Source organism: Hirundo rustica, assembly GCF_015227805.2.
Source record: "Hirundo rustica isolate bHirRus1 chromosome 33 unlocalized genomic scaffold, bHirRus1.pri.v3 SUPER_33_unloc_1, whole genome shotgun sequence".
NCBI classification, from domain to species: Eukaryota; Metazoa; Chordata; class Aves; order Passeriformes; family Hirundinidae; genus Hirundo; species Hirundo rustica.
In genome coordinates, this window is record NW_026690190.1 from 162,124 (window position 1) to 177,414 (window position 15,291).

At 48.2% G+C, this 15,291-nt stretch overlaps 1 protein-coding gene across 2 annotated transcripts; it reads left to right on the forward strand.

The window, feature by feature from the left end:
• The first annotated feature begins 2,732 nt into the window (after positions 1 to 2,732).
• LOC120747592 (olfactory receptor 6M1-like) lies at positions 2,733 to 4,851 on the forward strand. Of its 2 annotated transcripts, none has more exons than XM_040053603.2 (2): positions 2,733 to 2,900; positions 3,325 to 4,851. In XM_040053603.2, exon 2 carries the CDS (start codon positions 3,346 to 3,348, stop codon positions 4,288 to 4,290), a length of 945 nt encoding a protein of 314 aa, XP_039909537.1. In that variant the 5' UTR covers positions 2,733 to 2,900; positions 3,325 to 3,345; the 3' UTR covers positions 4,291 to 4,851. The 2 variants fall into 2 exon arrangements, with proteins under 2 accessions (XP_039909537.1, XP_039909536.1); XM_040053602.2 differs by having other exon boundaries at positions 3,328 to 4,851.
• Positions 4,852 to 15,291: the final 10,440 nt, after the last annotated feature.

Genomic DNA, 15,291 nt, shown 5'->3' on the forward strand with positions numbered 1-15,291 from the left:
TAGGGTTCTGTAGTCTGGACTCTTTGTACTTTATATCCACTTAGTCCCAGAAAATTCCAGAATGCCAGAGTCTGACCCCAGCATTGCTGCAGAGTTTCAGTGGCCTCAGAATGTCATCTTTGTACCAGAACAAGACTCCAAGAGGGTTCTGATGTTTCCATTCCTCCAGTTCTTCTGCCACTTGGTTTCCATATACGAGGGGAGTATTTTTAAACCCCTGTGGTAGGACTGCCCAAGTCAGTTGGGTTCTTCTCCCTGTGTTTGGATTTTCCCATTCAGAAATAAATAGTTCTTGGCTTACAATACTCAAAAGGATACCTAAAAAGCCATCTTTCAAATGAAATCCTGTGAACCATTTTAATTTTTCACTCCAGGTTGTTAGCAAGGTACAGGGATTTGCTACTGATGGGTGTATATCTTCTACTGTCTCATTTATGGCTCTAGGATCCCGTACCAGCCACTAATCCTCTCCCTTTGCCTTCTTAACTGGAAAAATAGGGGTATTAAATCTGGATTCACATTCCTTCAATAGGCCTTATTTTATCAATTTTTCCTTATGACTTTAAATTTTCAAAGGGTATTGCTTTTGCTTTACTGAACTGCTCAGGGTTTCAATTTATTTTTTATATGCTCTGCTTTTCTGGGTCACCAGAGCACCTCTCCAGCCCAGACAACCAGATTTACTGCATCCCCAAGTGATAGAGATGGCAGATGGACCACATCAGATTTTGAAAACTGTAGTGCAAAAATAGAGGCTTCCACATAATGGGATGCTGGAGTAATAACCTGCATTTTGCCATTTTAATCTTGATTTTAGCATTCACTTTTTCCAATAAATCATCCAAGGAGAGGCTTTAGTAAATAGGTTAGATACAAAAACAAGGGACTCATCCATTGTTTTCCTAATTTAAAATCAATGGGCTGGAAAAATCACCAAGTTTCATTATTCCCTGTTGCACCAATGATTGTTATAGAATCATTACTCAAGTTTCCTTTAGCTGTATTTAGCACAGAGTGACCAGCTCCTGTACCCATTAAAAATTCTACCTCCTCCTTGACCTTCTCCCTCCTCAGCTGAGCTGTGACCAGAGGGTTTGCTGGGAAAGAATCCTCTGGTTCCCCTCAATGACCATCAGTGATGGCCATGAGAGGGGGGGTTTTGTGTTGTAACTGCGGACAGTCCCTTTTCAAATGCCTCTCTTTCTTACACTGTGCATGCTGATTAACACCAAGTCTCTTTTCTTTCTTCCTCTGCTATTCTTTGATGAGCCCTCAGGGAAAAGATTGATTGAATTGCAGAATAACACTTTGGAACCAGAGTGACCTTTGCAACAGAGCCTTCAGCTGCATCAGATGTGGCTTCACTTACAACTGTTCTGATTGCTTCTGATAATCCACCTGCCCTGTGGTCACTGGAGTGTGGAAGCATCTGAAGTAACTGTAATTTGCTCAGTTTTGCTCAGATGTGCAGCAGAAGGTGCTGCAGGGCTCTCTGAAGCAGTCAGAGCCTCCATCCATGGTGGTGATCACTGCATTTATGCACAAGAATTGGCCTGGGCACAGCAGGATCTGCCCATCTCTAGGGCTGCCCTGAGTTCCCACCTGGAGAGTTCCCAAACATTTCAGTCTCGCAGTCAGTTTTGAAGGTGACTCATTTTTGCTCATTTGGAGCTGGTTCATTTTGAAGGCTCTTGACTGAACTCAGTCCCTTGGTTTCAAGTTGATGGCCTGTCTCAGAGCAGTCTTTCAGTGTGGACAATGAGATGGGAGAGTCCTTGCCCACTCAGGGGACCGATGACTTCAGTGCTGGTTGCACATCAACAGAGCTTTGTTTCACTTCTTCAGACCCTCTCCTCTCCTCTCCTCTCCTCTCCTCTCCTCTCCTCTCCTCTCCTCTCCTCTCCTCTCCTCTCCTCTCCTCTCCTCTCCTCTCCTCTCCTCTCCTCTCCTCTCCTCTCCTCTCCTCTCCTCTCCTCTCCTCTCCTCTCCTCTCCTCTCCTCTCCTCTCCTCTCCTCTCCTCTCCTCTCCTCTCCTCTCCTCTCCTCTCCTCTCCTCTCCTCTCCTCTCCTCTCCTCTCCTCTCCCTCCTCCCTCTCCCTCTCCTCCCCTCCCCTCCCCTCCCCTCCCCTCCCCTCCCCTCCCCTCCCCTCCCCTCCCCTCCCCTCCCCTCCCCTCCCCTCCCCTCCCCTCCCCTCCCCTCCCCTCCCCTCCCCTCCCCTCCCCTTCCCTCCCCTTCTCCCTCTGGCATTTTAAATCATTCTATTTTAAAAGTCATCTGCTCTGCTCTTCTCCATGTTTAAAAGCAAAACAAAAATGCTGAAAGGGAAAGCACCAGTCTTTATTTAATATATTTTTCTCATGTTTCTTTTCTTAGGTGCGTATTTTGGTTTAAAAACAGAGTAACTTAATTAATCAATCAATCCAGGATTTGAGACTTGAATACTGAGTTTAATCTCGTCCCCTGCAGGCACCCAGGAGAATTTGTTTTCTCCAGGCTCCCTCTGTAGTCAGTGGAGACAAGAGAACACTCTGGAGACTGAGTGCTCCCAGCTGGCACACAAAAGGAAGGTTACAAATCTCTTCCTGGCACTTTCCACTTGCTCTGCACTAGGGTTATTTGATAGCAATAGCAATAACAGACTGCATGGGAACAGGTGCATTTTGGTGCAGACAGATGACAGCTGAGATTGTGACATTCTGTGTGGATCCATACTAAATTCCAGTCCTCATTTACAGTAGTACAAAAACAAGAAGTACTTGGTCCCTATTCCACCCTCCCCTTTCCTTTCACAAAGAGCTGCAGAGGAAAAAGCTGTGGAAGAAAGCGGTGGGTCACAAAAGAGATTCTTGGGATTGCTTATTTTGGAGTCAACAGATCCTCAGGAACTCCTGGTCCAAAGGCAAGTATTGAAAAGTGGAAACAAGGGATTGCAATGGACAGACTGATGTAATTTCAGTTTAGTGCTTGTGCTGTAGATGAGAGGTATTTGGCACAGGGGTGTGAGAGATGTTTGCAGTAGGTCTGAATAAGCTGGGAATTTCCCAGGAATGGGGGAAATAGCCAGCAGCCTCTTCAGAATCCTCTGTTCCGGTGAAAGAATTCTTTGGGAGTGTTTGGGAAAGGTAGACAAAAGACAACAAAATCTCTAAGGACTCTACCTGAAATGGGAAACAGAACAATCAGGGTGTGAGGATTGCTGGAAGCACAGTCTCTGTGCTGTATAGCAAGACTGCAGGAAAAGAAAGAAGCAGAGAAGGAAGGATAGAAATGTTTGTCCAGACTGGGAAATTATCATGCTTCTATTTTCCATGTTCCTGTCTCAGCAGGATGAGCTGGAATTCAGCATGGCACCAGAAAATGAAACAGCAGTTACTGAGTTCATCCTAGAGGGTTTCCCAGAGCTTGATCCAAGATTGCAGCTGTTTTTCTCTTGGGTGCTTCTGCTCATGTACTTGACAACAGTGATGGGGAATGCAACCATCATTTTCCTTGTGTGTGTGGATCACCACCTGCAAACCCCCATGTACTTTTTCATCTGCAACCTGGCCTTCCTGGAAATCTGGTTTACATCCTCCACAAGCATCAAATTGTTTGTCATGCTGAGTTCTGGTCAGAACACTCTCTCACGAAGCAGCTGCTTTGCCCAAAACTATTTCTATTTTGCCCTGGGCTGCACAGAGTTTGTCCTGCTGGTTGTCATGTCCTTTGACCGCTATGTTGCCATCTGCCACCCTTTGCTCTATGCTGTCATCATGAAGCCTCAGCTCTGTGTCCACCTGGGTGTTGCTGCTTGGGTCCTTGGCTTTGCCCTGCTCAGCTACCGGCTGCTTTTCCTCTCTGAGCTGTCTTTCTGTGGCTCCAAGATCCCCCATTTCCTTTGTGACAACTCCCCCTTGTTCAAACTGTCCTGCTCTGACACCAGCCTGCTTTGGAAAATAGACTCGGTCCTCTTATCATGTGTTGTGCTGGGTTCTTTATGTTTGACTCTGGCATTTTACATCTGCATCCTGTTCTGTGTTCTGCATCTTCCAGCAGCCTCTGGGAGGAAGAAAGCTTTGACTACATGTTCTTCCCATCTCATCACCTTATCCATTGCCTATGGGAGCTGCATTGCTCTCTACACACATCCTGCAGAAGATGTTTCCTTGAGGACCAACAGAATTGTAGCTCTGCTGAACACAGTTCTGTACCCATTCTTAAATCCATTCATCTACAGCCTTCGGAACAAATCTGTGATCCTGGCCCTGAACAAATCCATTGCCAGGGCAAGAACAAAGCTTTTCCCCTAACCATGGTGCATTTCTGGAAAGCCATCCCAAGAATCTGGTATCATCTGTTACATAATACCAGTGCCTGTGTGTGCAGCCTTCAAACACGGCTGCCTCAGGAGATTGAAGCTCCTGCTGGGCTGTGTCAGGTTAAGAGATAAGAGACTCATCTGCACACCCAGGCAGGGCACCAACAATGGCAGCAGGAGAAACTCAGTTCATTCTCTGCTCCTGGGCCCATCTCCGGAGAGCCACCAGCTCATTTAGAGCCCATCTCCAAAACAAAGAAGAGCACAGAGGAGCAGTGGCAAGTGACAATCCAAATTACAGCTCCTCAGCAATGGACACCTTGTCCCAGCTCCTTTCCTGGACAGCCATCAGCCCTGGGGTCCAAGTTTGAAACCCGAAAGTCACTGAGAGCAGGTCACCATTTGGACTAAGGGGATTGTTACCCTGGCATGTAGGACACATTATGGGATGGAGGGGAAGGGCAGTTTTGGCTAGCACAGGACTTGTGGGAAGGTGAGGGGAGGACCACAACCAGAGCAGTCTGTCCTGTCTTCTCATTAAACTTGAATTCTACCTCCTGTGTGAGCAAATCTCTGTTCTGCCTGAGCACAGAGCCTGGGGGTGTGAGGGCAGCACTGGAGGAGGGCACCAAACAGCCCATCTGCCAATGGTGCCGGCCACAATGACCAGAGAGACTGGACTGAAGGATTTGGGGCTGTGGGGTGTGTCTGGTCTGCACCAGCACCTGGAACGGGGCTGTGGCTTTGGGGCTCAGATGTCCAAATGCCTCAGCTGGTGAGACTGGAATCCAGGGAAAGCTGCTGAGCAGACGAGTGTCTGAGCACAGCTGCTGCAGGGATCCATGTACACGTATGACTATGGAATGGGATAGACCAGAGCAGGATAGTCCCGTTGGGAAAGATCTGCAGTTCAGAGCAGAATGATGGTCTGGTCCAAGTGCTGGACCCCTCCAGGACTGACCAAAAGTGAAAGCAGTCATTAAGGGCACTGTCCAAATGTCTCTTAAACACTGACAGCCTTGGGGCATCAACCACCTCTCCAGGGAACCTGTGCAGTGTTTGAGCACCCTCTCAGTTAAGAAACACTTTCTCCTGTGCAGTCTAAACCATCCCTGGTACAGCTTTGACCCATTCTCCCACGTTCCATCCCAGGATATGAGGGAGAAGAGAAAGGGAAATGCAGAGCAGAGCCAGGGGGCAGCGAGATGGGAGTGTGCAGCCTGCAGGGACACAGCAGCAGCTGTGGGACAGCGCAGGACAAGCTGTGCTGGACATGGCCAAGGGCCCTGGCAGGGCTGGCAGTGCCCAGGAGAAGCCAAGTCTTGGTGCCCTGGGGCACAGCAGGGTCTGTGCCACCAAGGGCTGTGAGGAGACACCTTGTCCTGAGGCCCTGGGGCCTCCTGGCACAGCCCCAGCAAGGCTGGGCACTGTCAGCCCCTTGTCCTGCCCTCAGCATCCCCCCACATCCCAGTGGCCTCAGGGATCTGCTGGGACCAGTCCCTGGGGAGCCTTGGGCAGGAATGGCCCTGGGGGGCTCCTTAATGCCCCCCAGGGACTGCAGGTTTTCCAAAGGACTTTGGGTTTTGCTTTGGCCTGGGAGTCTCTGAGGGGTTTGGGCAATCATGGCCTCCAATTAATCTGCTGTAATTAGTCCCTGGAGATGTTTTGTCATTAACAACACTCAGTGGGGCTCATTAATGCCTCAAAGTACTCAAGAGTCATTAAAGTACTACTTTTTGACACTGAATCCCTGAGAGGTTTGTGCAGTCATGGCCTCCAATTATCAAATATTTAATGAGTCCCTAGAGAGGCTTTGTATTGACACTCAGTGGGGCTCGTTCATGCTCTGAGATACTCAAGGGTTTTTAAGGTACTTTGGGTTTTCCTTTCCACACTGAGTCTCTGAGAGGTTTTTGGGCAATCATGGCCTCCAGTTCTCTCCTCCAAGGAGTCCATGAGGAGCCTGTGTTGGGGATGGACCTCAGTGGGACCCATGAATGCTGTGAGACACTTTGGGTTTTTCCTGTGACTTGGACTGCTGGAAAGGTTTGTGCAATCTCCTCTCAGGCCCTGAGGGCTCAGCACCAAACACACCACGGGGCTCCTTGGGATCAAGCAAGTCCTGACAAACCATGGCTCTGCCTTGATTTCCCTCTGGTCTGGCGCAGTTCATTAGGAAGGTTTTCTATGATAGTTATGGAGAAAGAATTCAAAGAGCTTCTAAGAAATACACATTCCTGTTATAAAGGATGTATTTTACTACTGTTCTTTTTGGAGCAGAGGTGATTGCAGCGTTCTGTGATTGATATTGATCCAGGGCCTCTCCTCAGGAGGTCTGGCCTGGTCACAGAAGCTGTGCCTTGAGATCTGACCCAGTGTGGACAACCTTGCTGCACATTCCCCAAGCCCATCCTGTCTGTCCTCACTCACCTGGGACCTGCTTTGCTTGGAGAGCTGCCTGCACTCAGGAAAAAAAGGGGTTTTCTATTTTTTTAAGCAATGTAAACCTCCTAATTTTCCCCTCTAAAAACAGACACACTCGTTAAGTGTGTGCCAGCCCAAGGTGCCACCAAAACCACTCCAGCCCTGTCCTGGGCCAGCTGTGAGGGTGGATCATCATCCCAACCTGCACTGGGCCACTGCAAGGGGCTGTGGCCATGGACACTGTACTGACCCTACTGCTGGGTTTGGGTGCCACAGCAACTGTGAGAAGTTCAAGTTTCCTTGGGAACACTGGGGAGGGTGGGAACATACTGGGGAACGCTGGGAACACTGTGGGAGATACTGGGACATACTTGGAGTGATACTGGGGAGAACTGGGACAACATGGGAACACAGGAAATGCTGAGGGGGAATCTGGTCAGACTGGGATGGACTGTGGGGGTACACTGAGACATACTGGGAGATACCAAGATGTACTGGGGATGAACTGAGCATTACAGGGGGAGCCTCGAAGGGCACTGGGGTTGTACTGGGGGTGAACTGGGCTATACTGGGAAGGACTGAAGTGGTTGAATGGGCTGTTCCCGCCTCAGCCGCCTCCCATTTGCCGAGGCTCCCACCCATCACCGCCTGCAGCCAGTCAGCGCTGGGAGTCAGGGCCTGGAAGGGGGGGAATGTGTGTGTGGGGGGGTGTGCCTGGTGTTGGCGCCATTGTTTCTTTTTGCCTACAACGCCCGTCATGCCCCGCGCTCCACAGACACCCCCCCCCTCCCCCCCCCAGTATCCTCCCCCCATGTGTCCCGTAAGTGTCCTCCAGATCCTCCAGCATCCCTAAGTGTCCCCTCAGTGCCCATTCGAAACCCCCGCAAAAACGTCTCCGGATCCCCTGAATGCTTCCAACCCCATCGATGCCCGTTATGGGCACTCCTGGGAATTCATCTCCTATCATCCCTCTCGGCATCAGAGCCCCTCATAAAACAGTTCCGCGCCTAAAACTCCTGCCGTGCCCCGCGCCCTAAAGAGCCCGGTTACAGCTCCCCAAGCTGCCCCCAAGTGCTCCCGAACCACATACGTTCCCTTCGAGGACGTCAATTCGCGGCTCGGACGCAAAAGTGACCCCCAAGTGCCTTCCCGGACCCTCAAATGCCCAGATCGAGCCACTTCCGGGACTACAGCTCCCAGCATGCTCGGCGGCGCACTTAGAGGGCGATTCCAGCCGTGACTTCATCTCCCGTCATGCCTCGCCCCTCACTGAGAGCCATTGGAGCTGCGCCTCGAACACCCGTGATGCTCCGCGGCCCGACTGAACCGTGTTATACCCGCGCCTACAACTCCCATCATCCCCCGCGCCGCAGAGAGCCCCGTCAGAGCCCCCCAAGTGCCCGCCCGGACCCCGAAGGGCCCCCAGATTCCCCTCCCTGACCCCCAAGTGCCCCCTTGGACCCCCAAGTGCTCCCCCGGATCCCGAATTGTCCGACTGAATCCCTAAGTGCCCCTCCAAGTGCCCACCCGGCTCCCCCAAGTGTCCTCCAGACCCTCAAGTTCTCTCCGAATTCCCTCCCCAGACCCAAACCGCTCCAAATGTGCCCCAGAAATGTCTCCATGGACCCCAAAGTGGCCCCTTTTACCCTGTCTGTGAACATGATCAAAAAGCTGACAAAAGCTTTAAAAAAAAAAAAAAAAAAAAAGGACTAATTAGCATAAAGAGGGAGAAATCCATGGCCAGTAGTGGTCAATTAATTAATGAAGGGAATTGTGTTACTTAGAACCATCGACAAATGATTTTCTTTGGTTGCTAAATTATATAGATTTTTAATATAAATAAATAGTATGTAAAAATACAGAATAATAAGAAAAATGCAATTATAATTAAACTTTTTAATTATCAAGAAAAAATATTAATTTTTTTATGTTTGGGGATTCCAGTTCCAGGTGGGTGATGTCAGATGTGGTGAGATTGGAGTGAGGAGCAGATTATCCTAACAGGGTCAGACTGCAAAGGGCTCATTCTTCTACATGCCCAGACCACCCAGAGGAGACATTCAGCATCAAGATCACTTGGAGAATGCTTCTGTCATCTGGTCTCTGAACTCCAAAAAAAAAAAAAAAAAAAAAAAAAAAAAAAAAAAAAAAAAAAACAAAAACACCCTTTATATATATTAAAATAATAATAATAATAAAAAACATCAGGAGGTGCACTTTGAAATCTCCCTCCTAAACCGAACTCCAAACTGACTCCAAGCAGCTGCAGAAGCTCTGGAGACTTGAAGACAAAGAGCTTCTGATGGCTTTCTGTATTTTCATGAGCCCCACAGTGGATTTGGGGCTCCTTCCGGGACCCTCGGGCACTGAGAGAAGGTTGAAGAAGCTGCTCAAGGAGGCAGAAGCAAAACTCCAAGTCCCTTGGAGCATCACTGGGCCCCAGTGAGGGCAGGGAGTGCCAAAGGCTCCCCAGGCACTGGTGCGAGCAGATCCTTGAGGCCAGGATTGCAGGGAGCCAAAGGCTGTGAGCAGGGAACTGCAATGCTGAGCAAGGCCTGGGCTGGCTGGAGGAAGCAGAAAGGCCAAGCCCTGAGGCCAGGCCTGGCACAGCAGGGCCTGTCCCTCACGGGTGGCTCGGGGCTGTTTGTGGGGCAGGGGGATGGCAGGGGCAGCAAGGACAGATGTCATAAAGCTGCAAGCCCTGCCAGGCTCCTCAGGGAGGGGCGAGGCAGAAGCAAAGTGCAGCCCCTGGAAGGAAAGTTCCTTCTGTGGGGCCTCCAGAGGCGCTGCCAGAGCCCAGGGGACAAAGGCCTGGGTGCCTGTGGCCCTGCCAGCCCTGCCCAGCCCTTGGCCATCTCTCCTGCAGGCTGTGCCCCTGTGCGTGCTGCTCCTGTGCCCTGGCCGGCTGCACACACCCATCTCGCTGTCCCCCCCAGCATTTCTCAGCCCAGCATTTCTGTGCCCTCCCTGGGCTCCCTGCACCCAGCGCTGCCGGCTCCTGGCACACAGAGCCAGGGCATGGCCCAGGCTCATGCTGGGACACCTCGAGCACCAAAATTCTACCCATTGGCAGTGAGTTTTCTTTTTCCTCACCTGCAGGCTGAACCTTCCAAGCTGCACTTTGGGGAGGTTTCCTTCTCTTGCCACTGCCAAGGAAAGCTCTGTCTCCTGCTGTTCACAAACAGAGAATGGCTGGTGGGAGATGTGGTGGTCAGAGGCTGTTTGGGGCACAGTGACCATGAAATTATTGAGTTTTTAAATTTTTTGTGGAAGAAGGAGGGGCACCAACAAAACTTCTACACTGGATTCACAGAGAGCAGACTTTGGCCTATTTGGGATGCAGATTTGGGGAGTATTGAAAAAAGTACTGATTCTCTTTAGGAAAAAAGCCCTTAAAAACAAAGGTGTCTAGGAAGGATGGGCACACTTCAAGAAAGAAATCTTGAAGTAGAAGGAGCAGGCTGTCCCTGCATGCAGAAAGACAACCCAGAGAGGAAAACAACTGGCCTAGCTGGGCATGGAGTTTTGCAGGAACTCAGGGAAAAAAAGAGGATGCATCACCTTTGGACAGAGAGGCAGGAGCCTCAGGAAATGTTTTAGGATATTGTTAGGTCATGCAAAAAAGATTTGGCAGAGGACGATTGAAGAACAACAGAGGAGGATGTTAAGGATGTACTTCCCCTTCAAGATTCCAGGTTGGAATCTGAATAATCCAGAGGGATCAGGGCAGCTGAGGAGATACCAAGAATTAACAGTGAAAGGGCTGGAAAGAGCAATCCCTACGACCATAAACTGGTCAGCCCTATATGCTATTAAACAGGGTCCCTCTCAAACACCTTCTAAATTTCTAGGTCATTTGAGGGATGCAATGCATTGACATACCAGCCTGGATCCTGGATCTGATGAAGGGACAGAGCAAGTGGTGAATTTCTTTTCAGGTCAGTCCACAGGAGACATCAGGCAGAAACTCCAGAAGATCTGGGACCCAAACAGCTGGAACTTAGAGACTTTATTGGATGAGGCATAGAGAGTTTTTAGCAATTGGGAAGAAGGATATAAACAGGGGATCAATAAATTGATAGCAGTAGTAAGAGGGAGGGGGAAAAGGGAAAACTTGGGCAAGGTGCACTGAGGCAAGGAAAAGACCAATGTGCATTTTGCAAGAAATTCAGACACTGGAAGAATCAGTGCCAAGAACAGAGAAGGAGTGATGAACAGAGAGGAGGTGATCGGAAAGGAGAAGAGGTGGTTGCTCACATAAGGGACTGAAGAGGACAGGAGGGCTCTACCCTAGGGGACCCTCTGGTTATAATCTAACTGGGTTACAAAGAGAAACAAGTGGAATTTTTAATAAATACAGGGGCAACATTTTCAGTGTTGAATAAGGCCCTAATACCTGTAACCAGTGACTATGTTATGGTAAGAGGGGCAACTGGCCAATCTGAAAGAGCCTATTTTTGTAAATCACTGAAGTATAAATTGGGGAAACAATGGAGAATCCATTGATTTTTATACATGCCTAATGCTCCATCTGCATTTTTGGGCAAGGATCTGCTGGAGCAGTTGGAAGCAAAAATAATATTCAAAAATGGCAAAATTAGTTTGGAGGTAAAAGATCAACAAAATGTGGAACTGTTAAGTTTAATGCTCATAACCAAAGAAATTGCAGCTGCAAATGAAGAAGAAAATACCAGGAAAATAATGGATCAGGTATTCCCTGGGGTGTGGGCTTCTAATATACCAGGAAAGACAAAGAATGCATTACCCATGCAGATCAGGCTCAAAGAAGGAGAACAACAGGTAAGGGTTAAACAATATCCCTTGAAAAAGGAGGACAGAGAAGGGATAAGTCCAATCATTAAGAGCGTTTTGAAGATAGGACTATTAAAAGAGTGTCAATCTGATTTTAATACTCCCATTCTGCCAGTAAAGAAGCATGATGGGTCATACAGGTTAGTACCGGATTTAAGGGCTGTTAATAAAGTAACTGATGGTCTGTACCCAGTGGTTGCCAACCCTTATGAAACACGATTTTAAAGAGTTAAGATTTTAGCTAAGGGTTAGAAGCAATTTATATTGATTGAGATGTAAGTTAGATTACTAAATGGTAGGCTAATGATTATTAGATGCCTAAGCTAGAGCTAACTGTTTCATTATGAGCTTGTTTATAGATGAAGTGGAGTAAGTGAACCGTCATAAGAACAGATTGAAACCAGAAAGAACAATGGCCAGCACCTGGACTTGGTATCAATCAATCACGAAGCAGGAGACTTTGGATTGTGCCAGAGAGTCACAGAGACCTGATGAAGACTCTCCTGACTTCATACTTTAAGACCACTGACCTAATTTGAGACCACTGACCCAATTCAAGAGAAGAACTGCGCACGTGTGAACAACTAATAGCCTCACTTTAATACAGAGCGGGTATGGGTGAAGTGGCTCTCTCTCCCTCAGAGCCCATGTGCCATTTTTGCCTTGGCTAGCTTGAGAGAGAAACCATGCCAGAAGGAATTTTCCTTTCAGGGTCCCAACAGATCCCAGGGAGGCTGCAAACCTTTTCCTTTAGAGAGAGCAGGCATCTGGTGATGGCAAAAGGAAAGAGCCTGCCCTTGGTCCAGGGGGGACCACGGCTTTATTCTGGGGTCCTGCCCCTGCAGAGTCTGGAGCTCAGTCTGGTCCCCCTCCCCGTCCCGGTCCCAAGAGCAAGCGAGAGATCTCCCCATGTGGTCCCAGGGCTTTTACCCAGGGGGAAGGGGCTAGAGGCAGGGACAAGCCACTCCCTAATCAGGGATAAAGTGGGAGTGGAACAGAGTTGGGTTACATTTCAGTGTGGGAGGATGGGCGGGGTGGAGGAGCAGGGACAAACCTCGTGATACATTTTCCAAGGGAACAGGGTGGTTCAGAAGAAACCATTACAAAACCCAATATAAAAGTGAAATACAATATAAATCAAATTAATGCACTACAACAGATGGCAGGTGCTGGGGTTATGCATATGTACTGTATGTAAGACTGTGAAGAAGAAATAGAGGGAAAAGAACCTTGTTTGGGGCTGTCACGCCTTTTGGAGATGACTCCCGTACCTCCTGCTGGTGAATAAACATACCGCTTTCTAACTTTAATTAGTTGGAGGGTCTTTGTCCATGACTGTATAGGTTTTTAATGACTCACTTATACCTTGCTAACTTATTTAACACCTGAACTAATCTGGTTTAACATTTTAGATTTGAAGAATGCTTTCTTTTGCCTCCCTCTCCACAAAGCCAGCCACAAAAATTTTGCATTTGAATGGGAAAACCTGCCAACTGGACACAAAACTCAGCTCACATGGTGCGTACTACTGCACATGTACAAGAACTCACCCACCATATTTGGAGAGCAGCTTGCAAAGGATTTAGAGTCTTGGGAACCCTCACCAGGAGAAGGACAGTTACTTCAATAAGTGGATGATCTCTTAATAGCCACCTGGAACCCGGAAACATGTGTGGACTGTACGGTAAGCCTCCTAAATTTTCTAGGCCTGCAGGGGTATCAGGCATCCAGAAACAAAGCCAGACGGTGAAGCAGACAGTTATTTACCTGGATTACAAAGTGAGTGCTGGACAAAGGACCTTGGGGCAAGATCGCAAGGAAGCAGTATGTCAAATCCTGAAACCCCAGACAGTAAAGGAACTGAGAACGTTTCTAGGCATGACAGGGTGGCTTAGACTGTGGATTTATAACTATGGGCTGCTCGTTAAACCTCTCTATGCCTTGATCATGGAAGGGAGTAGGGACCTTCAATGGACAAAAGAAGCAACCCAAGCCTTCGACCAACTAAAAAAGGCCCTCATGTCAGCTCCAGCCTTGGGACTTCCAGACATGAGTAAACCATTCTTTTTGTTTTCTCATGGAGTGCAGGGGATTGCTTTGGGAATACTAGCACAGAACCTGGGCCTGTACCAGTGGCAGACGCCTACCTCTCCAAGCAGCTGGACACAACAGCTAAAGGGTGGCCAGGGTGCCTCAGAGCCGTTGCTAGTGGGCCAGTGCTATATGGGCCAGTAGATGATGTACAACCTGGGGGATTATGTATATGTTAAGTCTTTTGCAGAGGAGACTCTGGAACTGCAGTGGGAGGCACCATTCCAGGTGCTCCTCACTACCTTCACTGAAATCAAGATCAAAGAATAGAAAGCTTGGATTCATCACTCCCAGGTGAAGAAGGCCCCTGAAGGAGTTTGGGGGGTTACATCAGGTGACGAAGAACTGAAGCTGAAAGTTACTTGGAATAACAAGTAATGGATTTATAGTTATCATGGACATAATGTGGAAAGTTGTGACTTTTGTATTCATTGCCACAACCATAACAGGAGTTAAAGCAGCACCATGCAAGTATAGTGTAACTGGGATATACTGATGCCAAGGGAAAGCTTATGACTTTCAGTCTCATAAGGCTTTAGGCAAAATGCTCAGAGTTATGAATGTAAATACGTGGGAAGGAGCAAATGTTTGGGGATGTGAATATGCATTTGCACAGGATGGATTCCATGAGGCCCACCATCCACTCATGGAACTCATCCAAATTGGTCCTGAATGCTGTGACCAATGCTTATCCACGTGTCCTGAGTTTAGACTCAAAATTGAAGGGTGTGCACCAAAAGGGTATGATCTTGACTTTAACATCACCCAGGTGTCACTAAGTCCCACTTGAGGAAGGATAAAACAACCCAAATTCCAGTTACTTTAGAGGAAGAGGAACAGTTTATAACTCCCATAATTACTAAAATTGGGCCATATGCCATTAAGAAAACATTAAGAATTCAGAGGCTGTTGATTAACACGGAATGGCCTCTGAAATGAGTACAAATGGGAATGCAGGTAAATGCTTCTGCCATCCGGCCAGAGTGTGTCCCAGTTCTCAGGAATTCTTTTATGGATTGGACCACTTGGCTGCAAAAATGCATGCCCTCTAATTTTGGGAGAAAGAGGGATTTTTAGTGGGTTGTTGTAAGCAGGAAAAGGAGTTTTGAATACAGTGAATTCAGAAGTGTTAATGAACGAGTTGTCAACAAGTGGGGAGAGATTTGGTTAAATTACAGCAGCCTTTCGAATTCTCTTTGTTGGCCCTAGGTCAATCATTGGAAACTGTCCAAAATATTACCAGAATGGGAAGATACAGAAGAGTGAGACCATGAAGTGATAATTAATGTGCTATGCACAGCTAGTACAAACATTTCTCTGGCTCTTGTGTGTACTCAAGCACAACTGTGGATGCAGTCAGTGGCTGCCTCAGTCATCAGGGAAGGTGGAGAAGGAACGTTTCCTGCTGTAATTCACAAAATTGTTTGGGATAATGCCTCTGATATGGAGAGGGAGCTTCAGTCCTGGTGTGTTTTAGTCAGTTTCACCTATAACCCTTTGATGAGCGTGGTGACAGTCTTTGCTTTAACCATACACAATGCATCAGTGAGCTTGATACATCCAATAGTCACCCTAGGACTAAATCATGAGGGGACAGTACTGTATCCTTCTGAACACAGAATGTGGGTATGAGAAATTGAAGGGAAATGGCAAACCATTAACCTAG

Coding starts and splice junctions, on each gene's coding strand:
- LOC120747592 (XM_040053603.2), top strand. CDS start 3,346: ATGGCACCAGAAAATGAAACAGCAGTTACTGAGTTCATCCTAGAGGGT.